The sequence below is a fragment of the Leptosomus discolor genome, chromosome 5, assembly GCF_034619465.1.
Source record: "Leptosomus discolor isolate bLepDis1 chromosome 5, bLepDis1.hap2, whole genome shotgun sequence".
NCBI lineage: Eukaryota > Metazoa > Chordata > Aves > Leptosomiformes > Leptosomidae > Leptosomus > Leptosomus discolor.
In genome coordinates, this window is record NC_141395.1 from 42,528,778 (window position 1) to 42,553,656 (window position 24,879).

General features: G+C 47.0%; 2 protein-coding genes across 4 annotated transcripts in view; both read right to left on the reverse strand.

Moving 5' to 3' along the window:
* Nucleotides 1–19,325: 19,325 nt before the first annotated feature.
* On the reverse strand, nt 19,326–20,605 carry LOC104349699 (uncharacterized). Its single transcript, XM_086465997.1, is given in 11 exon segments — nt 19,326–19,445; nt 19,447–19,613; nt 19,616–19,715; nt 19,718–19,912; nt 19,914–19,967; nt 19,969–20,073; nt 20,075–20,131; nt 20,133–20,330; nt 20,333–20,398; nt 20,400–20,462; nt 20,465–20,605. Coding segments are annotated over 11 exon segments (1,266 nt in total).
* A 3,822-nt stretch (nt 20,606–24,427) lies between these two features.
* Nucleotides 24,428–24,879, reverse strand: part of LOC104349698 (histone deacetylase 4) — a 119,908-nt gene continuing 119,456 nt past the window's right edge. For all 3 annotated transcript variants that reach the window (XM_086465674.1, XM_009955315.2, XM_086465673.1), the window contains exon 24: nt 24,428–24,467. In XM_086465674.1, coding sequence (XP_086321800.1) covers nt 24,428–24,467 — 40 coding nt within the window. The remainder of the gene's footprint in view (nt 24,468–24,879) is intronic.

Genomic DNA, 24,879 nt, shown 5'->3' on the forward strand with positions numbered 1-24,879 from the left:
TAGGGCAGGTCATTTGTTTTTATTCCTATTGTCAAATGGTAAAATTGTTCTCTTATTTGAGATGTCAAAAGCCTGTGAAGCAAACAAACAAAGCCCAAAGCGCCAACTTTCCAAAATCCAACCACAGTGACATATTCATGGACACAAGGAAACGGGCTGCAAAACTTGCACAAAAAAACCCCAAAAAAAACCCAAAAAAAACCCACCACCTCCCTGAGAAGGGCTCTGCCAAAGTGAAGGGGAAAAGAGGTTATGAGCATTTGTGGGAAACAGTGCTAAAAAAGAAGGATAAAAGAGACAGAAAAAAAAAAAAAAAAAGAGGAGGAAAGAGCAGAGGGAGAGAGGACTGGGGCTAGGGCTGTGCCAGTCAGGAGGGATTTGGCCGGATGATGGTTTTACTGCATTTAAATGTGTAAGATATACTTTGATTAATTCTACTAGACTACACCAAAGTCATACTTGCAACTCCCAGTGTGCTAATTATGGAGAAGAGGCGGACAGTGACTCATGTTGGAAACTTCCCAACTTCCAAAGGGATTAAAAAAAAAAACAAAAAGGAATCTCAGTGCTCAGGCAACCACAATGGTCCCCAGACCGATGCTGGGATAAAGGTTGGGGCAGACATGGCCGCAGTGAAGGAGCAATGGCTGGGCTGTTCCCAAGGAGAGCTGATAGAGGAGCCCCCCTCCAGGAGGGTGGAGGGCATGGGGAGAGGTAGGGGTACCTGGCCGTAGGGTGCCTCTCTGGGGCTAGGTTTGCCCCAGCATGTCATTGTCCGTGCAGGCAGGGTGGATGTTTCCCTTCGTGCTAACCCCACCAACTGGAGGCATGAATGCTGCCATCCCAGAAGAGATGCCCTTGGGAAGATGGCAGTGAGGTCTGCCCTAGGTAGGATATTTCTCCTCCCCGACACCCAAAAAACCTTCTGCCAGGCAGTGAAATGCAAAAGTGTTGGAGCTAGGAGGTTGCTATGCGTCCCTGCCTCTACCCCCACCCTGTCACCAAGCCTTTCAAAGCCAACCCCAGCTGAAGTGCTGGAGCCATGGTCTTGCAAAGACACAGATTGAGCCCACCAGCTCTGGATTGCATGAAGGCCAGGTCTGGTGGGTCACAGAGAAAATAACAAAGTCACAGACCCCATGTTAAGCCTCAGGTGTCCTGCTCAGCTTCTGCATGGTGAGGAGTTCCCTCCCTCCATGAAATATTTAGCAAGAAAGAGATGCGCGCGCACACACACACACACAGATGTTTGCTCAGCAATGATTACTGCCAGCTCTGAAACATCTCTTGGGGTGACAGCCGAGAAACTGAGGGGGGTCCTTGTCTGATATTTATTATCCCATCTCAGCTCCATTCTCATCTACTCATTTTTAGCTCTCTGAGAAGCTGACAGCATCAGAAACTAAAGCCAGAGCATCAGATTAACGTCTTTCTTCTCCAGGCTTTCAGCCACATGTTTGAATTGGTTCAGTCCATGAATAAAAGCAAAACCCCATCTTACAGGCTCAAGACAGAAGCGTGTGTGGGGGGGATGGGGATGACAGATTTAATGCCTTTTTAGCCAATTGTAGTTCCATTTCTTTAGCTTCTTTCTTTAGGGTGAAAAGAAAACTACTTTTTAAAAAAAATATATTTGTATTTATTTTAAAGAAAGCAAGAAAGGAAGCTTCAGGGTGTGACTCCATCTCCATCACCCTGGCTCATGGCTCAGCCTGCAGCTTGGCAATGCCAAGGATGTGTCGCATGGGTACGCATCTCTCTAGACCTGAGCAGGAACCCATCTTGTGGCCTTCAGATGGCATTAAAAGTGAAACAAGGCATTAACAAGCCATTACTCTGCAACACTGTGCTCCTCTGCCTCCCTGACTTCACCACAGACCCAACTGGCTCCCTAACCACTAGAGGGGGGTGGAAGGTAACTAGTTGAGGAGAATATTTCCTCCTATTGTGTCCTCCTGGGAAACATACATGACAGTGGGTTGAGGAGCTCTGCAGTTCTGGGCAGGGTATGGACGCCCACCACACTCCACAGCATCCACGTGAGGAGGTTTTCCCATCATCCACAGCATCAGCATGTTGCTGAAGCAGCCTTCAAAATGGAGAAGCCACATGGGATGTCAAGCTTCTTCTCCAGAGAGGGCTGTTGTGATGCTGGCTGGGGAATGAAGCTCCTTGGGATTCTTCCTTTGGGAAGGGAAAATTAACCAAACGGCAGGCCGGAGAGCTGCAGAAAGAGCTATGAAATGCAAACAGCATGAGAAGGAGTTAAAGGCGTTCTAATTCAAAATGTATGTGATCGTCCATGCCTCGGCCCCCTTCCAGAGAGGTTCCAACACCCTGCAAGCAGGCAATCCTATACTGCAAGCCCAGGGCAGGCGTCTTGTGGAGATACGAATCAAGCTGCTCTGCAAGACTCTGTTTTCTGAGAGGCCACAGAAATGGAGCAACCACTGGATGAGAGGAATGCTGCTTCAGGCAAGAGAAACCCACCACAGCCCCAGGAAAAGATGAAACCTTGGGTCTCCTCTACCCATCCTCCTTTTAAGTGAAGAATAAGCAGTCAATTTTGTTTGGCAACCTCTGAGATCTTCTAAGGGTGAAATAAACCATTTTCCTGCTGGAAAAATAGTTTAAGAAAACAAGAGTTTGGTAACATCCATTTGGCAGAATTTTCCATTGGGAAACATCACTGGAGTTGTGCTTTTGGGCTCCCCACATCTTCCTTGCTTTCCGATTCATGCCATAGGACAGCACCTCCTATCCCCAGCATGCTGCTGGGCTCTGGCAGTGTCTGTCCTGCTTCACCAGCCAGGAGACATGGGGCAGCAAGGTGGATGAGGCTCTAGGCCACAGGCTGGCCACCTGCCTAAGGGCAGATGCTGGTGCTGACCTGGAGCATGTCAGTATGGCTTGATCTCCATAACTCATACTGTCTCTGAAGTTCATTAATGTAAATAAGCAGAAAGCAGATCACTTGCAAACTCCCATAAAGCTGTCCATAGATGAGATGGGAGGGGTCTCCCTGTGACCAAAACACCCACAAAACCCTTCAGGACGCTCAAAAGCAAATCACAGCCCCCTGCAAAGGTCCGACTGAGCCTTCCTAATTGCTACAGCAGAGAAAGGGTTACTCAGGAGCCATGGGAGGCCACCTCCACCTTTCTGGGTCCCTTAGCTCATCCTTGCCTGGTGACGTCCAATGGCATCCACAGGGCACAGGCACTATGGGCTAGAGGCGACCACCACAACCCCATGTCCTCCTGGTCCCTCTGTTGTCTTTCTGTGGGGTCTCAGTAAGGCCCAGGGCCACTCCTGTCCTGCACATGTTGGTCAGATGTTCTCCTAGACCAGGAGCATGGTGGAGCTTGGACAAGAAGCTGTTGACACCTCACAGGCGTCTTGGTTTGAAAGACAGGTTTCTGCTGAGGAAGGCAGGAGCCTCCCTTGAAATGGAAAATGCAACTCCCTTCCCTCCAAATTTTTATAGTTTTGAAATTAAGGGGCCTTCAGGCAAAGATATGGGGAATAGGAATAACAGTTTTTACTAATATAGATATATATATATATATATATATACATAACACAAGGCAGGGAAAAAACCCAAACAACCCACTGGTTTACACTGACAGAGTCAGAAATACAACCTGACACCCTGTTAGGGTGGCAGTAGCAGTCCGATAAGATGCTGGCTGCAGTCCTCCTGAAGTGATGGATGTAGTTCTGTTGAAGCAGCAATCAGGTAAAAGAGTCTGGTCTTCCTCCGAAGGTCCAGTGGTAGGTAGGTAGCTCTTGTCCCCTGGAACTCCAGTGGGGGGAAAAAACTCCTCTGGGAATCCAGTGGAAGAAGGCTGCTAGGGTGTTCGAGATCTCGGTTTTTATTTAGCATGGACTGCTTGGCTCCTTCCCCCCCCCCCCCCCCCGCCCCCGAGCGGAGCATCTCACCATGGGATGGCGAGTCGTGAGGCAGTTCCTTGATGGGCCATTAACAGGAGATAGCCCAGGAGCGAGTTATCGATGGGTCAGGCGATAAGGCATTGTTGTGCCCAGTAACAGAAGATAGTCCGGAGGGGGGAGGCAGGGAGCACCGCCCCACCTGGTCTCAACAGCTCCTGAAGATGGTAATAGAATACTTTTTTTGGGGCACATCTTACACTGTAACCTAGGACAACAGGGCACAGTGACACCTGTGCTGATGTTCTCCTTTCAGTGAGGAGCTGCTACCCGCAGGCAGTCAGCCATGGGGGAAAAACCTCCAGGCTTTCAGAGATGCTGCTTGCTCTGCCTTCCCTTTTCCTACCCTCTCCAGTTTTCCCTCCTTGCTATTGCAGCTGCAGGACAGACAGCTGATGAGATAGGATTAGGTCCAACCCCAGTTAGTCTTTTCCCAGTAATTACTTTGGGTTACCAGAGAAAGGACACCAATGTTTTCTCAGGTCTCTGCTGAGACTCCCAACCACAAGTATGCCAGGGAAAATGGGCAATGCTGGTATGTGGGGTACCGAGCCACACGAAAGTAGCACAGTCCTCTGCTCTGGGCTGGGAGACAGAGTCCTGCTGCGTATAGCACTTCTCTAGCACCCAAAACACCTTGTTGCATTAGACAACATAGGAGCCCACGCCTTTGGTGCCTGGCCCAAATCCCTGTTAATGCTCCCATTGCTTACAGGGATGTTTTGTCTCTGTGTTGCCCATGATAATACTGACTGAAGCGGTACATGCAGGCACACACGTACTGCACCGTATCAATCATCACAGAGCTGACGAAAGATCAAAACCATTTGAAGCTGCTAATGTGTCATTATTTTTCATGTGAAGTTCCTTGAGCCTCTGCTGCCTGGGCCCTATAACCAAAAATCACCCTCTAACTACTGCATACAGCATAGCTCATTTTAACTTCACACCATGATGTTCCCTGTGTTGGGCTGGTCTGAATATCCATTTGTCTGGGGAAAACAGTGGACTCTGGGTAGGAATGAGAGTAAGACAAGCAGATGCTCTGCAAGCACAGCAAAGCACAAAATTTTTGGCATGGGAAGAACCAAAATTGTGATGTGCAAGAGGTACCTCGTGGCACATTTCAGGTGGCATCTCTCAGTTCCACTGCAGGGACTTGGGCCACGCCATCTGCCCGCGTCTCTGAACATGGGGTTGTGCCTAAGCCATTTGTGGCTGAGATAGTGGAGAAAGGGTGCTTTATCACAACCTAAGCCTGACATGACAAATTGCCCTCTGAGGTGCTTGTTTTCCCAAGAAAGTACCTGGAGAATGAGTGGAGGTAGATGAATACATGGTTATATTGGGATGAAGCCCACCCTGCCGTTTATGCACCTCCATGCTAGCTCCCCACCTGCAAACTGGGGAGGACAGGGCTTGTGTTCCCATGCATCTCTCCTATCTTTTGAACCTTTTGGAACACAGGTTGCCTCTCCCCACCTTCCTCGCCTGAACCCCATGCAACGGGGCTGTGCTCTCAGCTGGGAGGCTCCTGGGAGAAATCTTCAGTGGCAGCAAATAGATTCAAAACCAATTCAAAACCAATGCAAAAGCCCATCTTGTGAGAGACTATCGCACCTCGTAGACCACCCTTGGGTCAGCAGCAATGGCCTGGAGCAGCATTTGTAGGTTGGTGGTAAACAAAGCTGGATGATGAAACCCAGACTGGACTTACCTTGTTCAGTAATTACAGTTCTGCAAATTATCATGGTTGAAACAATTCCTGGACAGATGCATGGGCTGTAATGTACATTTTGATCAATTCACTGAGGTCAGTCTTGGCTTCACAAGGGTCCTAGGTCTCCACGGTACCTCATCAGAGATGACATAAAGCCACGAGGTCATCCAAGCACTCATCTCACTGTGGGACTCGAGCAAGCAAAATCTTGTCCTATGCATTCACCTAGGAAGAGCTCAGGCACTAGGGCTTCTCCTTTTCATGCTGGCATCATAAAAATAAATGAATTTTTAAAAAGTTAAAATGAACCCTAAATAAAAGGCCTGTGTTGACCAGAGCAAATTTCCATGTGCAAAACCTGAAAGAAAGGGTTGAACATTTTTTTCAGTCTGGAAGTCCTTGAGTTACACTTTTTTTTCCCCCTCTCCAAATAATTTAGCGTGTGTCTCAGTGTGTCTGAGCCAGCCCAAGTGTTCCTCTTGGAGCACAAAACACAAGCCTTTGGGAAATGCTGGGGACGGTGGAGATGTACATTATATACAGGCAATTAAGTGCCAGCCCCGTGACACAAAGAATATTTCTGGTTTTGCTATTGGGAAGCTATGCTTTACATTTTACTGCCTTGAGTCCTCAACCCACAATGAAGCAATTATTAATGTACTATGATATTAAGATACAGAACAAGTTTAATAGTTCAATTGCCCAAATGTGGTGAGCAGGGAGAACTATCCAATTAATACAGTCTTTCTGTGGTTCTGGGAAATGTGAGAGGGGTCTCTTAGGAGCAGCATCTTTGTACCACCAACACAGCAGAAGCAAAGACATGCTAGCTGGAGGAAGGGGCAATGCAGTGAAACTTCTTTTCAACTTATTTTTTTTAAAAAAAAGATCTTTTGGTTTGGGATGCCACTTTCCAGAAAGCACTGTGCTTGTACTACCCTGGCCCTGCTTCTCTCTCCCGGCACGCTCTCCTTGCTTTGAGGACTCACTGGCAGCCCCCTGGGAAAGGTAGCTGCAAGGAAAGCAAGATTTCTTGCTTGGCTTTTACACACAAGCCCTGCTGTGCTCCCCTGTTTGACAAGTCCTGTCCCCCCCAGAGAAAAGCTTTTATCAACAGCCACGTAAGGAAGCAGGGAGCTCTACAGCTGAGCAGCGTGTTGCTTGGCTTTATTGCTAGCAAACAGGTCAATATTCTGCTTGTGTGGGTGCATCCCCCTTGGGTCACTGAAACATATGCCTTATAGTGCAATTCAGCATGCTCTGATAAGGTCCAGCTTGGTTATGGTAGCTCAAAAAGCTTTGCCTTTCTGGACTGCAGCGTTTATTATCATCATCATCCCCCCCCCCCCCCCCCCAAATTACTTCTTCCCAAGGTGATTGGTTTGGGCTCTGGTCTAATCAGACAGTTTCCCCCTTTTATCTCTCCCCAATCTGTCCAAGCAGCTCTGGAGTCCGTCAACCCTGTGATATCATACCTTGGCACAGCCCCTGCCTGTTTGCTTTTTAGCCAGGATGAATCCTGTAAACACTCGCAAGAAATCACAGCAGGCCCCAGGGGAAGGACTTCTTTTCCTCCCCCTGCCTCCAGAGAAACAGCCCATCCTTCACGGCTCACATAGGATGCCTGGGAGGGAGAGGAAGAAACGGAGGCTGAAGGGAAAGCAGGAGGAAAGTCAGGGATGGAGGACCGTGCCCCGTTTTTTCCTGGAACGATGGAGCGGCGAGGATGACCTTGATAACTACAGAAAATAAACAAATCCAAGGATGAAGGAGCCATCTGGGTTCTCTGCCAGTCACTCAATTTTTTTTTCATCTTTTATTTTGCTCTGTTTGTTGATGTGTTTGTTGAAAAAGCTTTTCCTTGATGTGTCAGTATTGCAAAGTGTAGGGCAGCCAACACCCAGCTGGGACTAACCCTAACCTATCAGCCTTGATCTGGTTACTTAAGTAAATGAGGCTTTTGGGATTAACAAGGAATGTATCTGTCTGGTTGTTTCCTTTCCTCTGCCCTCCAGACAACTTCTGAGCCCACTCCTTGTTTGCAGAATAACCTAAATGAGGGCAGTGATCTCGGAAACATTAAATTTCTGAAAGTTCCTTGAAAATGCTCCAGCAGATGATTGGGCAGCCTTGGGGCTTGTGGAGTCGGGGCTGGCTGCAGCCTGAGCCCAGCCCAGCTTACCCCAGCATGGCAAAAGCCACCTAATGAGCAAACTGGAGCCCACCAAGGGCTTGCAGGATGCTCATAGCAATGTGGGAGGAAGTAGCCCATAGCCATCTCATCCCAGTCACACTGGTGCTGCTGTGTAATGCCACACCATGCAGGCATTCCTATTAACAACCAGGGAACTGTGGCCTGATGCCAGTGAAAATTTTAGTCTGTATGATCACACCAGGTGCCTGTAGCACCGCTGGGAGTTTCCTCACCTCAAGTCTCCTGTGGCTGGAGAGACCCCAAGGATACCTACAGGATAGTTGCTTTGAGCTGCCAACCTTCCCAAGCCTCACACACAACCACCTTCCAATGGACAGAGGGAAAGGAAAAAACCTAAACCTGTAAGCACCATAAAGATTTTATTATAAACAAACCTCTGAGAGCTCTTTGGGAGCTGGGATGATTAACATTCCTTAACGAAGAAGATGGGAGTGGAGCAGGAGCTGGAGGAGGGGAGACGCAACACCCTCCTGCGGGTCCCACCTTCCCACCTAATCCCCCCATTGCCATCTGGCAGATTTACTGGCCCCAGTAATGTCGCTCCCACTGATACAATGAGGAATTGCAGGCTGTGCTATATTTCCTCATGAATTTTGCTTTCCTGCCAGAAAAGTTCAGGGCTGGGTCAGACTTTTATATATATTTATGTATATAAATATATGTATATAAAAATACATAAGTGTATTTTTCTTCTTTCCAGGTGATTTCTACCTTTTCCTATCTGAGGACTCATTCATCCTCATTTTCCATACTCACCAGGTGTTTTTACTGTTTGCCTGGGTTGGGTTAAAGAAAATAATCGAAGGACCAATCACCACACTCATCCACTCCAGGGTGGGGATGCTCCACAGGTGCTGCTTTCCATGGGTGCCGGGGGGCTGTGCCGGATGCGCAGCCCCCCCTGCCCACACCACAGGACCACTGAGCCTGGTGGCAGCCTGCCCTCACTGCGCTTCCAGCCGGGGAACACTAATTCAATCAAGCTCAGCCCTGGCTTAATGGGCTGAAAAGGAGAGGTGGGTGGTTTGGACTTCAAATGGTCCTGTCCCTCCTCCCCCACCGCAGGCACACATCACCTTCACAGAGTCATGATCAGAAAGGGATGTGCACTGGCATCCTAACTCACTGCTCTCTGAGCTCCTACCTGCTGATTTATCTTATGCCTACATCCACCATCCCAGCTCAAGGCAGGATGCTGAGAAACAGATGGAAGATTTAGGGGGGTACCCATCATCACATACCTGTCTCTCCTTTCAGGGATGGGTCCATGTTAGTGTTGCAGAAGGGACAGCCAACAGCCTCTGTGCTGGGGACCAGCAGTGACAGGGACCTCAAAGAAATGAAACTGCAGCAGAAAAATGAAAAGTCATTTGCTCTGCACCAGATCTGGACTTGCTCCCCATCACATGTTCTTCTGGGAAGAGAGGGGGAGAAATGAGTTTTACCCTCTCCATTGGGATGATAGGATAGGTAGACAGGGAAAGGGAGGTCTCAGAGGACACAGCTGCCCTGGGCAGATGAAAAGCACTAAAACCCCTGGGCACAAAGTGACAAAGAACCTTCAAGCAGCAGCATGTTGCACAACCTGAGCTGTGGCACTGGTACTCCACCTGCAGCTCAGACACGTAGCTTTGCAGTCCCATTTCTCCCATCCCGTAGGAGAAAAGCAAACACAAACAGGTGGAAATCACCTTTTCCTTCATCCCTTGTCCAAACCATGCACCCCCCATCCAGCTTTGATGCATCCACCTCAAATCCTCCTTCCTTTGCAAACACATTTCCCTTGAAGATGCAATTGTTTTTGGAGAAGCAACTGTCCAGGCCAGGAGTTCAGAAAACAACCACATCCCACAGATTAAAACTCACCTGAACAGTGGAGCTGCTTTCCCCAGATGGCACGAGGCTGCTAAGCCCAGCAGCAAATGTCCAGGGATGGTCTCAGCTTTGTTGTTCACATCCTTCCTGCACAGAATATGGCCATGGCCAAGCCATCCTGCTGCAGTAAGAGGAGACCAAGCCCCTTCCTTTAGGGCAAGAAGCCCTAAATTGTGTTTCTAGGTGAATTTTGCAATGAACAAAGGCTCTTAGCACTGCCACTTATGAAGGGCTCTCTACTCTTGTTTCACTAGAGGTCTGGCAGGAGCCTGGTGGTGCAGGCATCGTTCCTGTTGCCTAAAGGTTTTAGGACGCTAATTCTGGGTACAGCCTGTAGAGGTACATGCCACCCCTGCTAATTAAGATTTTCCTGGGTCCTTTCTGTAGGTCACCCTATTTTATAACCAAGAATTGCTGTTCTGCAAGGAAGGCAGTCAAAACCTGGGAGGTGAATCCCATGCGCACACAGGCAGGCAAATGAGGCCAGGCATCTGGGATAACTCTCACCCTACCCCAGGGTTCAGGGGGATCCAAATGGCTCCATGTAGCTCTGTTTCATATGACCCAGGGGCTCATGGAAAATTTCAGGTATAATACTCATGGGTTTCCTCTCCCCCTGCTCAGAATTAACGGTACCTGCCTGATGGAGGGATGCACGCTTTACTCACAGGACTTTCTCATTGGAGAGCAGGTTGTCTGGACACAAACAGGGTTTTGCACCTGAATTTCAGCAGTCTTCCTCTTTTAGCTATCAAGCAGAAGCATGGGCGGCATCATTGCCACTTGACAGTGGCTTCATAAGATCCTGTTTTCCCATGACTGGTGTAAGCAGAACCCTTACTGGCTGGTATTTTACAGCCCTGCCTGCTAACACTTTCCTACATCAGCATCACAGGAGAGCTGATTTGGAGCTGAATCTTTGTGTTGCTTCCTGTGCCAGGGAGATGAGTGACTTTCCTTGCTAGCAGCTGGGAGACCTGATGGAGCCAGCCTGGAGGGACTCTCTTGCCCAGGAGGAATGGCCACCACCAGCATCCCTGTTCCTCAGCTGAGACAACATGGACAGGCTAGGTCTGCATCCTGCTCCCAGAGAACAGCCTGACTCCCCCTGCCAGTCCAAACTGGGAGGAGGACCTCCATTCCACCACCAGTTCAACTTTGAATGCATGACCAAGCGCACCAGACCGGAGATTTTCAGCATCCCAAGGAGAGGTAGCATGTTCCCAGTCCTGAGCTTTGGTACCACTGGAAAACCCTCGGGAGGTGATGAAGGATGCCTTTCATGGCTCTTGTGGTGCAGGGGAAAGACAGGAAAGCTGAGGAACAGGACAGCGATGTGCCCTTTTGGCAACAGGAGGGGAAATCAGAGTCTGCATTTCTGGTGGATCACCTGCTGTAGCCCAGGCTGTCCCGTATCTTCGTGAACATGTTCTCAACCATGGAAACCTGGATCACACCCTTTAGGAGGGGAAGGAAAGGACTTGCTGTACTTGAGGCACTCCAGCTCCTTCATAAGAGGGGGTCATCGGACAGTTTTTAGGATGCTTTTGTTAAATACAAGGCTGTTGCCCTGAAAGAGCTGCTGGAGACTTTGCCTTTCCAAACACCATCCTGGAACAAGCTGCACACCTTCTCACCAGAAGCTGGCTCTAAGCTGCCTTTTTCCCACAATTTCAGAGTTTTATGGTCAGCATTCCTCATTTTCCATGTCATTAATCTCCATGGGCCCCAGCTCCAAGCAGGCTGGAAGCCAAATCCTGCCAGACAGGTTCCAAGGAAATCCAAGTTATCTGGAGAAGAAAATTAAACTAAAAATTCGAAAAGCATGTGAACTGTATCCTGGCTCTTCGCAGATGCCCAGCAGGGCAAGTGCGAGGCTGCTTAAGCCAACAGATCGTTTTGGTGGCAATGTGCCTTTTCGCATTCCACTTGAATTTTCCAGCAAATAGACAAAATATGAAGGGTCTGTTTGAGTTAACACCTTTAATTTTGCCCAAGGAGAAAAAACCCAAAAAACCCAAAAAAGCCCAAAACCCAAACCAAAACAAAACTGGGAGATTATTTTTAAGTTTCTCAAGGAAGATTTTCTTGCTTTGAGAGCTGCCCTTGAGCACTGCCAGCCAATGCATTTTTTGCAGAATTTTTGCAGCAATTTTTAATTTCCTCTGTTTAGCATTTGAGCTGTTCTACTGTGCAAGTCCAATTCCCCAAGGTCCCAAATCTGAGGACGAGGCAGGCAAAACCCCTTTCAGAGAGACCAAGGGAAAAGAAGAAACCTGTCCTGTGGCAGGACAAGGGAGAAGGGAGAAGAGCAAAACATCTAGACATCTCCAGAGGTGACCTACTGCCTTCAATACCAGACAGCTTCTACAGGTTGTCTCTGCTCTGGAGGATGAGACTCAATGCTGCAGGAATAATACTGATCTTCACCTCTCCTGCAAGCTGCAGGTGACTCACAACTTGCTGGTTTTGTTTTTTTTTTTTTTTTTGTAATTACTCTAAATTTGAGATTTTAGGCAGGAGGTCTGCCTGTCATTGGGAGGTCATTCGCTCTCAGGGACGTCTTTCCAGCATCTCCACACCAATGGGGTGGCCCTCAGAGTTTTGGTGTGGGCTTTGCTCAACCTCCACCCAGACTGCATGGCCCATGCCGAGGCCACTTCGACTACCTGGCTGGCAGTGACGGCTCCCTTTCAGCCAGGGCTGTGCAAGCTGCCTGCCAGCTGTCCTGACGATGAACTTGGAAAACCAGCTATGTGGGACCCCACGACAAAAATTAAGGCGTCGTGTTTTTCGACCAAGAGGAGGCTGGGAGCCGCGACGTTGCGTGTTTGCATATTATTTTCCTCCCTACAGAAACAAATGCCAGCATGGTTTAACTAGAGGAGCTGTATGGCACTGCACCAGGAATAAATTGCTAAACAGACAAGCAGCACCAGCACGTTGAGCTGGGATCCTTAGGAGTCCATGGTGTGATCCATTGCGCCTCTGTGCCAGCTCCCTCATACAGCAAATCCGAGATGCGCCCTAATGAAATCTGCAGATACTTTGCAGCTCTGGTTGAATTGCTCTTCCTTCCCTCCCCCTCCAAGCCTCTTCAAAGCAGAGCTTGGAAGCAGCCTGTGATACTTAAGTCCTAAGTCCTGCCTTTCGCGACTCACAAAGGGAACCAAAAGGAATTGTTTTGAAATAACAGTGCAAATCAAATTACTCATTGCAGATAAGGGGGAGAGAGGTCAAATATGAAAAGGCTTTAGATGAAAGAAGAATTAGCCTGCAACCCGCAAGGAATAACTCAACTCAAGTCTCATTTTCAGCACCCCCAGAATCTGGCGCAACAGAGGTCCCTAATGAAGCCTAACAGATAAACCTGGCCAAGACAATTTGTTATACCGCCAAACACAGAGCCATTTCACCAACCACATGCTAAGCATCAACTGTCCCCTAAAATGGGGAAAGTATATCAACGTATTAGAAGCCATCATCAATCACCCCAGAGGAAACCAAGCAGCCCTGATCAGGTTCCAGCCAGAGCTATGGGAGGCCACTCTGTGGTTTGAGTTTGCAGATATTCAGCAGCCTCGTGTGTACCTCCTCCTCCCAAGCTGCGTCCATTGGAGGCGGGGTTGTGGACCTGGCTGCCCCAGTCTGCAGACATTCCTATGACACCCAGGCCAAAAAGAGCCAGTGGGGGGACTTTGCAGACCCTCTTCTCTTGGCTGCACCAGCATTCGTCCGGAGCTCCCCAGACTTGGCAGGATTATTGATGGGCTTGAGACACGCCTAAGGCTCCCAGAGGAGCTTTTCCACTGTCTCCGCTTCAACTTTCTTCCCTTTTCACAGAAAAAGTTCTCTCCACCTTTCCCGAAGACATATTTTATCCCCTTTGGTCACAATCTTCCTTCTCCCGGAGCGCAGCAGAAAACAATTTGAGACCAGACCCAACACAGCCCTACCAAGGCAGGGCTTGGCTTGGAAGCCAGGCAGGGACCCTCATCAGCGTTGAGACCCACCTCCTGGAAGAATAAGCTCCAGAAATTCCTGTCGCTCAGCACCAAATGAACCCAGCTGGCTAAAAGGTGGTTGCTAAGCTTGCTCTGGCTGTATTATTCACAGGGATTGGAGAGGATTTCAGAAATTGCTCTATGCAGTGGGATAGGATATTTTTTGTTGTTGTTTGTTTTTCTCCTTCAAACTAAAACACTTAATTGAAGAGTGAAATTCTGAAAGATTACTCAAGGACTCTGGGTATTTAATTGCCTTTAAAGTACAGGAATTTCTCCCCATTCTGTTCCTGATTTAATGGGAAACAGGTCTCATTCCTGCAGGCCCTCTGAAACTGTTGACCATTTGATAATTGTGCCTTAATAGAGCACAAATACAAATGCATGATGCTGTCCCGCATCCCTCTAAAACAGTAAAACCTTTTCTTTTTCTTTTTTTTTTTTTTTAAAATGGCATTGAATTTGCAGACTTCAAACCTTTTCCCCCTGGGGCAGGGGAATGAACTAATGAAAAAAATAGATGAAAATGACTTAAAAGGCCCATAATAAAGCAGATACAGGGCACCGGTCTGTGGCTGGCGTGCACTGCTGTCCTGTCTGTGCGATCTGACATGTTTTCCCAAATGCTGCCCTTCACGTAGTGCAAAAGTGAGCTTTTAGGGTGGTTTTCTCTAAACCCCCATACACTCACTTCAGAGGAGCAGCAGCTTGGCCAGGTAGAGAGGTCCTGCAGTAGGGGAGCAACATGTGCCACCGCCTTTTCTCAGGACCTGGTCCATTACGTCTTGTTGTTGCTCCTGAATTTAAGGTGCTTTAAATGTGGGGATGGAGGTTCTCTTTTACCTACTGCACATCCGGAAGACACCTGGCCTATTGTCACAGTCCCCCCCAGGCCCGAGTAGCAGGGGTGTTTCTTGCACAGAGGTTTGTCCCCAGCCTGGAAGATGCAAGGTTAATGCCTTAGCCAGGAGAGCAGCTCTGAGCCGCTGCCGTCAGTCAAGACCAGGGCCTCATTGCTTGCCCTGTGGGCAGCCCTGTTCCTCTCCAGGCTCAGCCTCCTGGCCCTGCTTCATCTCCAGCCCTGTGTTTTCCTTTCAGAGATAATAATCTGTTTTAAGATGGAAGCATGCGCTGCGCTGCCCACTCCTCCAGAAGCCAGAGAAACGGCTGGCTGCAGCTGCTGTCCTGTCGCATCAGGATGGGGATGTGCAGGATGCTCGGGGACCAGCTCCCTGTGCAGGTGGCCACGACAGAGAGCAGATCCCTGCCATTCCCACTGCCCTGAACAAAACCCCATGGCTCTCCCAGAGAGGTTTATGGTCCTTTTCTGAGCTCAGAAAGCAAAGTATACGATGGCAGTGTCTACTACAAGGCAGCCCCCCTCCTGCTGCTGTTCCTGTGCTGCCGTCAAGCTGGTCCCAAAAAAGGTGGTTCCGTGTCTACAGCTGAGGAGGGTGTGAGGGTCTCCTGGCCAAGCACTGGTTGCTTCTGCTCTAGCCCTGGCTTTTCTGGGCACTGTCAGGTTTGGGTAGAGTAAGAGATTTCAAGAAACAAATCCAAACCCTGTGCAATCACCTCCCAGGTGTCTTCCCAGATTTCCATATCCTTATAATCACAGAGAAACCCCACAGTCCAACCTGCTAAGTCCCTCAGTAAACACAGAGACAATCCCTTTTTCTCAGAGTCTGTAATTAGTTCTTCTAGATTCGTTTTGTCCCTGCTGAAGCCTTTCATTAGTGCAGCCAGAGAGACACTATTTGCACAGCTGTGAAACATGAATATATTCTGAATCCTCAGCAGGAACCATTTTTGCTAAATTATGCTGTTGTAAAAAAGGCAAGCTGTGACTTCCCCACAACCTATAGAGTTGGGTTTTTATCACTTTTACAATTATTAAAATATATTCTCTCTTAATCTGCGAACGGTATTGCATAGCCCTGCTGAGGAGTCCTGGTTTTCACACACCTCCAGAGATTTGCTCCCCACTGCTGTTGCCTGAACAGCTCCCGGAGGAACAGCTTTCCCTTCAGGGACAGCTCACCATTGCTTTCCTCGGCTTTTCCTTCCTCCATCTGCTTTGCAACACTCTCTAGCCAAGCCTTTGTAGCTCGACCCCCCTCCAGCCCCACCTACAGCCCGCCCCTTGACTCAAGCTTTTAGGATCTCGAGTTAAATTCTTTTCATACATGATGCTTCTTTGGAGTTGGATTTGCTGTTGACAGATCTCACACGGGTCACTGCTGTCTGCAGGCAGGACACAAGAACATCAGCTTCAAGGGCCAGCCACTTGTGCTGGCTGGTCTTGCTTGTTTTTTGTTTTTTTTTTTTAAACCTACCACTCTTTTCCTTCCACTATTTATCTGGGTGGCCTGAAGTGCATCCTCTTGCTATAATACTACCTATCTGGGGACGAGACTCTCGAAAATGGCAATTCACACCCTCCCACTTACCAGTTACTGTGATTATATCAACATAGGACGTGAGACTGTCGCTTTTCCTTAATGTTGAGGAGGTCACGGCGGTCACACCCATGGAAGCAGATTCCTGCTGTCTTGGCCAGGCTTCAGCCTTTCCTCTCATACACAGGCAGAAAACTCTTAAATTCCTGGACATGATCATGTTATTGTACCTTCACCAGGCATCACAACACTTTGCTCCAAGGGAAACAAGTGTGAAACACCTCCCAGCCTCTTCCTGCTGGGAACTTGAGCTCAGCTCCCAGCCCCCTTGCAATGTCCCGCAGCACCTGGTCCAGTCCCCTTGCTGTGAGGGCATCAACGTTCCTGAGCACCTGGCTTTTAGCACACATGCCTTTTTTTCCAGCACCATTATCACCAAATGGATGTTTTCCCTAAAGCCATTACTACTTAAAGGCAAATTCATTTCAATTCCCACCTACTGAGTTTCGCTAATAATTCTTCCTTACTTAGCAACATTTGCTTTTGCAGCGGAAAGCTCTAAGCTGAACTTTACCTGGAAAAAGAGCAGGCAGGATTCCTGGAAAAGGACCACAGGAGAGGAAACAGCTTTTAGAGCCAGCCCTGTTGCACAGCCATCCCCAGGCTCATCCACCAGGACCTCTTCCCGGAGCTGGGGAGCCCAGGGAGGGCAGCAGCACCCTTTGCTTACAGCTCCCTGTCCTTCTGCAAGCAGCAAACCCACTCCTGGAGAAAAGCAAATGACCCTCCAGGGCAGCTTTGCAGACTACACTGACATTTTTTGCCTGTAAGATCCAGGCAGGGGGAACAAATGAGTTCCCAGCTCCCTTAGGGATCTTCAGAGCAGCCCTTAAGAGATCAACCATGCACCAGCCTTAGGAGAAAGTTCCCACTCAGCACAAATCCAAATCCCGTCGTAAAAGCAGACCATTTTGCTGGCACCAGCTGAACTCTTGCCCCCTGTGTGCTCAGGCTGTGTATTTAATACCAGACTCTGTTCTTTCCACTGCAGCACTCCCATTGCTACAGACACATTCATTTAAAGCACAAAGCCTTGACTTGTTGCCCAGAGTGAGAAACAGCCTCCTTCTCCTTTAATAAAATTAAATAAATGAAAAACCTCATCTAACCCTGGAAGAGCCTTGGGAAGGGTGTGGAGCAGCACCCACACTGGTGTCCAGCTGTGCATCCATCCCTCGCACCCAGCAATGGGCACCCATCAGAGGAGCTAGGAGGGAACCACCTCAAAGGGGCTGGGGCACATTCATTCCAGAGCAATGTTGTTTTCTTCAGGATTAACAGATTTCTGGCTATGAAAATTTCTACGGCTAAAGCAGCAGTTATTGAAACATGTTATTTCATGCTGAGACCCCGGCGTGGGTGCCACGCCATTGCGTTCAACCCTCCCTGCTGTGTCAGGTTTACTTCCACGTACTCATGGCGAGCAGCGAGCCCAGAGCGTTTCAGGCAAGATTTAGGCAGCTCAGGATCACAGATGCATTTGCAGGCCTGACACATCAACACTCACAGACCAGGTCTCACTCCCCAGCAAGCTGCATGCCTGGGGCTGGACCAGCAGGTTTTAACCTGCAGATTTGGAGAAGGAAAAAGTATTGCTGCAGTTGTGAATAATCAGATACGGTGGGTCCTGGGGACACCAAAGGAAGCCGTGTCACAGGCTGCCCTCCAAAACATCCAGCCCAGCACTTTTAAACAGCCTCCCTCCATTCTCCTGATTTGTAGGGTCTCAAAACCACTCAGCAATGGGTATTTATCAGAGCCCAAAGTGCACATTTGGCTTCGCAGAGCAAGACCTGGGGCTTCATAAAGGATTAGCAGCCTCTGACAAATGCACTGCACAGAGACTGAAATTGTATTTGAAATGATCCCCACTCGCCCCAAAACAAGCCCTCGGCCTCAAGGCTGTAAGAGCTGGGCTGGATCACCCAGTGGTGGGATTTCACACCAGCAGTTGAAGTCCCCCAGCTCTTGGAAGACCCTTCCCAACCTTCTGCCCAGGAAGGCCCTCATGCCTCCTCTTGAAGGAGCTGCAGCCGCCCTCCCAGCTGCGTGTTACAGCCGGCTGCCACCCCCATGCTGCTCATGGGCCCAAAGCAAGCTCCATCCCAGGGCCGTCACCCTGCCTATGGGCTTTGCCTGCTCAGACCTTCCCACGCTACAGCTAGAGCTTAAATGTGAGCACCAAGGACTTGCCTTCTCCATCCAGGAGGGAGACAGTGAAAGGATATCAGAACTGAAGTGTAGCTAGTTGCGTTTTAATCAAGAGGATGCTTCCAGTTGACATAGGTGGAGAAGCTGGATTTTAGATGGTTCAGTGGGCTCCAGGGACAAGCAGGATGATACAGAGGCTAGAGGGAAACCATGTCTGAATGAGACCATGAAAGAAAACGGGTGGATCTGCTTTACCCATCTGAATTTGAGGGCAACACGGAGAACCTCACCTGAGCCACGGACAATGTGGGCAAGTGAGGAGGATGTGCTCAGATGGGGCACAGACACGATTCGTGGGTTTGTGGGAGAGCCTCCTATCCAACCTGCACATCTGGGCAGAGCAGACCCAGACAATCAGGAATGGAAACAGGACTTACCTTAGAGGTGAAGGACGTCTGCTGGAGGGGGGACAGGCCACAGCCCTGCGGATGGATACAGGCACCACGTGAAACAGCAACAAGGATGTCTCACTCCCTACAGAACCAGCTGGAGAGCAGGCAGGTCCGTACCCAGCTGTCTTCAAAGCGCTTGGCTACAGCGAAGTAAAGTACTAACAACTCCACGAGGCAGACCAAAGCCAGACACACAATGTCAGTTCTCCCCTCTGTTGATTTTACTGGTTTTCACTTGCTGGTGGCTTTTGTGGGAAATTCAGCTGCTGTCACGGACTTCATGCTGGAAATTGAATTTCAGTGGGTTTTTATTATTCTACAATCCCTACATGCAGGCACTTGTCAACACACATCTTGGAGCAGCAAGGAAACTCTAGCAATTTTTCTACCATGGACGTCCTGATATACACATGCGTATCTTTTGACCAAAAAGCTGCTTTGGTGCCGAGACCCCCTTCCACGACACCAAGAAAAGTTTTGTTTAAAGTGGATGAAAGATCACATCACACCAAAGGCACCAGATAAAAAGAAGATCAGTAACAGAAACCAAGGTGGTACTATAATTAACTTTTTCTTTTTATTTACACCACAAGAATAACAAGTTGTCATAATGTGGTACAAAATACTGGACTCCTAATAAAGTTGAAATTGAAGTTGGAACTGTCAGAGAAAAACACCATTGGCCAGTAAAAAAAAAAAAAAAAACAAAAAAACACCAAAGATAAAACAGAATTAAAAACAAAACAAAAAAACCCAAACAAAAACAAGAATGTGAAAAATATTCAACTCCAACAAGTAAAAGAAAGGACCATCAGAAAATTTAGCACAAAGAATGCTACAATCACGTAAAGTAGGGTCCATACAATAAGAGTGAAATTGTGTCTAAGTTACAGCATAAACTGGTAGCTGCTACCAATGGTGACATCATACTGAGCATGTATAGGTATAAAGTAGAATATAATATAGTTACAGCTTTTTGATACTACATATCTGTAATAAGCTCTTGGGTGAATAATGTTTCAACCCCTCCCCCCCTTTTATATATATATTATATATATAAGTCTGTCATCCTCATAAATTGGAAAATAGCGCCTCCACTATGGAGCACAGAAAAGTGTTAATTTATTTTCTTTCAATAGGATACTTTTTCATCAATATCAAAGACAAAATGAAGTTGAGCTGAGAACGAGCTCAACTTCATGACAATGAAGAAACATGTTTTCCTTTTGATGTAAAGTCTCGTTTTAAACCACAGTGTTGCACAGTACACGACTGTTTAAAGTGAAACAGAGCAATAATACATCATGTAAAAGTAATTTTAAAAAAGTTAACGCAGCTGTGCTGAAGAGTTAACTCTTTAAAGTCCTCGTCATTCATCTCCTCAGAATTAATGACTACGCGTGTTGACAAAGGGTTGCACCCAATCTCCCCACCCAGCCGAGAAATCAAAACAAAATACCAACCCAAATTAAAAGGAAATAATAATAATAATGACACAGGCAGTTTATTTTGTGTGTTCTGTGTAGTTTCCCTAAAAACACTGTTTCCACATAAATACAATAAACTCTATTATTGGTAAGTCACAAGTGCTAGATAAACATCTTTTTTTTTCTTCTTAAAATGAGAAATGTTTAAGTAGTCCTTTTTATTTACTTTTTTTTTTTAAACAATAAAAAGCACAATTTCTTATTGAGTTCAGTAAGACGCAAAAAGATGTTCCCACTCTCCTTCCTTTGTTTGTAGCTGTGTGGGTGTGTGCGTGTGTGTGACAACAACATCCCAACCTTTAGTCTCCACAAACGCCATGAGAGGAAGAAAAAAAAAAAAACCCCAACAAAAAAACCAACCCAAAAAAAACCCAAACCACAATTTTTTTTCATTTTCAAAGCTGCCAAGTTTGGCGTGCAAAATCTGTATACAATATAAAGACATGCCAACCTTACAGACCATGCAACCTCAAGGTGTAGGAAACTTAAAAAAATATATTCATATATATTTATATATATATTTATATATATCAATGCCCATAAAAGATGTGGGCCCAAAAAAGTTTACAAAAGGAAGAATGGAATGAATACATGACTGTGACTAATAAAAAAAGGAATGTTTTGTATTGAAAGGAAAAGCAACAAAAGCAAAAAAGATCCAACAAAAACCCCCAATGATTACTTGTGTACTGCAAACTGGGCCTTGCTTCGCTGTAAAGAGGATTTAAAGATGCTCCTTTCTTTCCAAGCAGGTCTGAAGGATGCCCTGGGCAGCACCACGCTGGGATGCAGGAGCATCCCAGGCTCCTGCCCCACCGGCGCAGCAGCCCTACAGCAAAGTCATCTGAAATGAAGAAGCTAACGGCTCAAAAGGTGAAAAAACCCTAGCAAGCCTCAAAAAGAGGGCTCCTTCCCCCCTCTCCACGCCTGCGCCGGCCCCAAAGAACATCCCCACCTTGCCTGGGGAGCAGGTGCTGCTGCGAAACAAATCCACGTGGCTGGGAGTTTGGAGGAGACAGGCTCCGATGTCTTACGAAAAATCTTTCCGTCCCTGGCAAAAAGACGAGTGAAACTATGGAAAGAAACGAAGGTGGCATCATGACAAGCTCCTCCAATTTTCATAAAGAAACCGGCCCAGCACGGCCAGCCGGTGGCTCCCAGGAACACAAAAAAGAAACGAAAAAGCTTTGCCACGACAGGGAGGAGAAATACAAAAACTCTCCAGGGAAGAGCTGACAACAGAAACAATCATGTAAACATGGTCACTACCCACAGCATGTACACAGCAAAAGGAAAATTTAAAGTCAGTCACCAGATTCGGCAGCCAGATTCATTTTAGATCACAGCAGCCAAGCGGTCGGTTGAAAAAAACCCAAACCACAACATCTCCAGGTACGTCATGTTTTTACATGGGAAGATTATTTTTAGAATATGCTGAGGATGGTCCTACGCGACCGAAGCTATTCATAATTTTAACACGTACTTGGGTTTGCAAAACTCAAATACAGTAGTGTCTGGTTTTTAAACTGCATTACAAACGGAGGAATAAAACAAAAGCCTCTTACATTTGCTCACACATATGATTACGCTTCAAATTCCTCCTGCGAGCGAGTCCTGAATGGAATGAAAACGGCCGCTTCAAGAACTGGAAAAAAATAAGTTACTGGAAGCGACCCCGTCAGTCGTCATCGCAACAGAATGAAATAATAATAAAAAGAAAAGCTACCCTTGGTTGTTCAGATGAGGGGTGTGCGCTATCCTACACTTACGCACTCTCCTCTCACTGCTCCAACTCGGCGGCAGGGCTTCGCTGCTTCCCCAGCCCGCCCTGCGCAGGAGGTGACCGCTGAGGCTGGCGCAGGGCAACGACCTCCTTGGGGTAGGGAGAAAAATACCTTTGTGAAAAGTTCTCCAACCCTACCAGTGATGGGAAGAAGAAGAGGAGAGAAAGAGGAGAAAGAGGATGCGGGGAGGAGGTGTGCGTGCGTGTCCGTCTGTCCAGAGGAGAGAAAATGCCAGCTGTCCCGCAAGCCTTCCCAATGGTGGGCAGCTACCAGAGCTGCCCGCAATCCTCGCTACTGTCCGCGCCAAGGACAAAGACATCGCCCATTGGAATACTACTGTGTTGAAGGTAAGAAAACTCCTTATTTTCTTTACATAGCTACTATAACAGAACTGAAGAGATATACAGTCGGTGGTATCGGTACACAAAAGAGCCCATCGCGTTCCCTCCTTCTCAATAAAACGCACTCTTTCCAAAAAATAAACTCTGACAATCTGCCACAGCTCCTTACACCTGCAGAAAGCTGCTCACTGTACAAAAGACTTCAGAAAAACGAGGGGAAAAAAAAAAAGGAAGAAAAAGGAAAATAAAGTACAAGCAAGAAAAAGGGGAGGAAAACAGGTTTAGACACTATTGCCGTTTGGAAACGAAACCTGCCAAATAGAAAATAAATGTCAGAGTCACACAAACAAGGCTTCTTTAGGGTTTTGTGAAATATCGATATAAAAATTAACAGCAAATTCATAGTCTTTGCTATAAAAAACTCTTTTTTTTTTTTGTTAGAAAAGGATCACAACTAAAAACCTTAAATTAAAAAACAAATGTTTAGGGTAGTTGCCCAGTGGCTAACGTGTTGGCTTTCTGAAAAACTTTCCAACCTGTTCTCTGAAAGTCCTCGAGTTTCAACCTGGATCCTTTTCCAAAAGCACCTTTTACGTTCCAATTCACAAATCTGTCCCTAGGGAGCTTCCAATGGCTACTGTTATAGTATGCATTTATTATATAGATTTTTCTATAAATGCATCATAAATATTTTTATCAATAATTCATAGGAATCCGGTTTCTAAGCTTGGAATACATTTGGAATATACATTATACACATATATATATTTATACCTAACAATTTAAGCAATATCTCATGCTAGTTGCTTTTAATAAAAAGCATTCCAGTCTTAAACCTGCATTGGTGTCTAATACATGCTTCAACAACCAAATTGATAAGTTCAATTACTAGATAATGTAGAAGAGAGAAAACATTTGAAAATTTGTTTTTAAAAATGGTTGAATTTCAAAGACCCAACAGTATTTGCCACTTTCTTGGCAACTACCTTAATTTTTTTTTTCTTTTCTTTTTTTTTTTTTTGAAACAGCACTGAAAGGAAACAAAACAAATCCAAACTCGTAGACAGTTTTTGGAGACGCTCTGTTCAGCTGATGCCTGCTTCCCACCATCATGCCAGCACAAGCCAAAAAGTCTTCCTTCCTGACGGCAGTTCTTGGCTTTCCCAACCAGAGGAAAAATATTCATGAACTGCTGTGTTCTTTGTGGGTTTGCTTGTTTTGTTGGGTTTTTTTGTTTGTTTGTTTGTTTTTGTTTTACTTAAGGCATTGTTCCTCAAACTTCAGAAAATCCAGCTGCACCAAATCCATCAATTAAAAAAAAAGGCACAAACTCATCTTCAGATGGCTTTGGAGACAATAAAGCCGACTCAATCTGGGCTACCGTTCCCCCCTTCTCTTTCCCTTTCCTTTAGATGTAAGATGAGTCTCTCTTTCCCTGTCCCTCCCTGTTAAAAATACACCATCTCCCATTGTTCTGGTTTCAACAAGAATGTCGTTGACTCACAGGCAGGCAAGAGCCATTTAAAAAATCCAAGAAATGAAACTACAAGATGGGTCGAGTGGTTCAAGCGGAGATTGCTGAATTGTGGATAATCAAATTGTAAGCACCAGTTTTATGTTAAGGTTTGTTTGTTTTATTTTCATATGTGTTGTTGAATCTTTGATTTTTAAATTTTTTTTTTGGCAACTCTGCCAAAGACTTCACAGGCATCGTTCCCCTTTCCGCTCCCAGTGAGGATCAGGGGAAGAGTGCCCAGCATGTCAGTCCTTTACTGCTCTTCACTGGCATTTTTCTTTTTCGGCAAATATATACTGTAGATGCATATAGATATGGAGAGATTTTTTTTTCCGTTGCCTTGTTTTACACCTGGTTGTCCTTCCGTATTCTGGAAAAAACCATGACAGGACGCAGGAGTAACGAGAGAAAGCTTCTTGGCAGAGCTTCAAGACAAAGACGAACAAACAGAACTCCAGCTCGAAGGTTAATGCTACAGGGGAGGTTCCTCTTCCATGGGTTCATCATCGGGTCTGAGTGATTTCACAGCCAGGCATGATGGGAAGGGAGGGAAGAGAGAAAAGAGGGTTGAGCACTACAGAGTCGGACAATTTGTGGTGCTAAGTCTCATGCCTTATGTTCCCATTACCTTCCCACCCAGGCAGCTGTGCTCAGCTGGCTCACCCGGAATTAAAACTTGCCACCAAGAAGGGTTTTTGGACAACCAGTTTTCACTTGTCCAATGTTAACATTTTTCGCAGCAAAATCAAGTTCCTCCCGTGGTCCAAAACCATATTCAGCTCTGGTTAGAGCAGAGGGGTCAGGCACACCATGCACTGTACTAAGGTTGCACACAGAGGTCATGGCACTGCTGTTCTCCTGCAGCCCAGGAGGTCTTTAGAGAACCCACAGAGGACAGGAGATGGGGAGAATGAGTGCAATGGT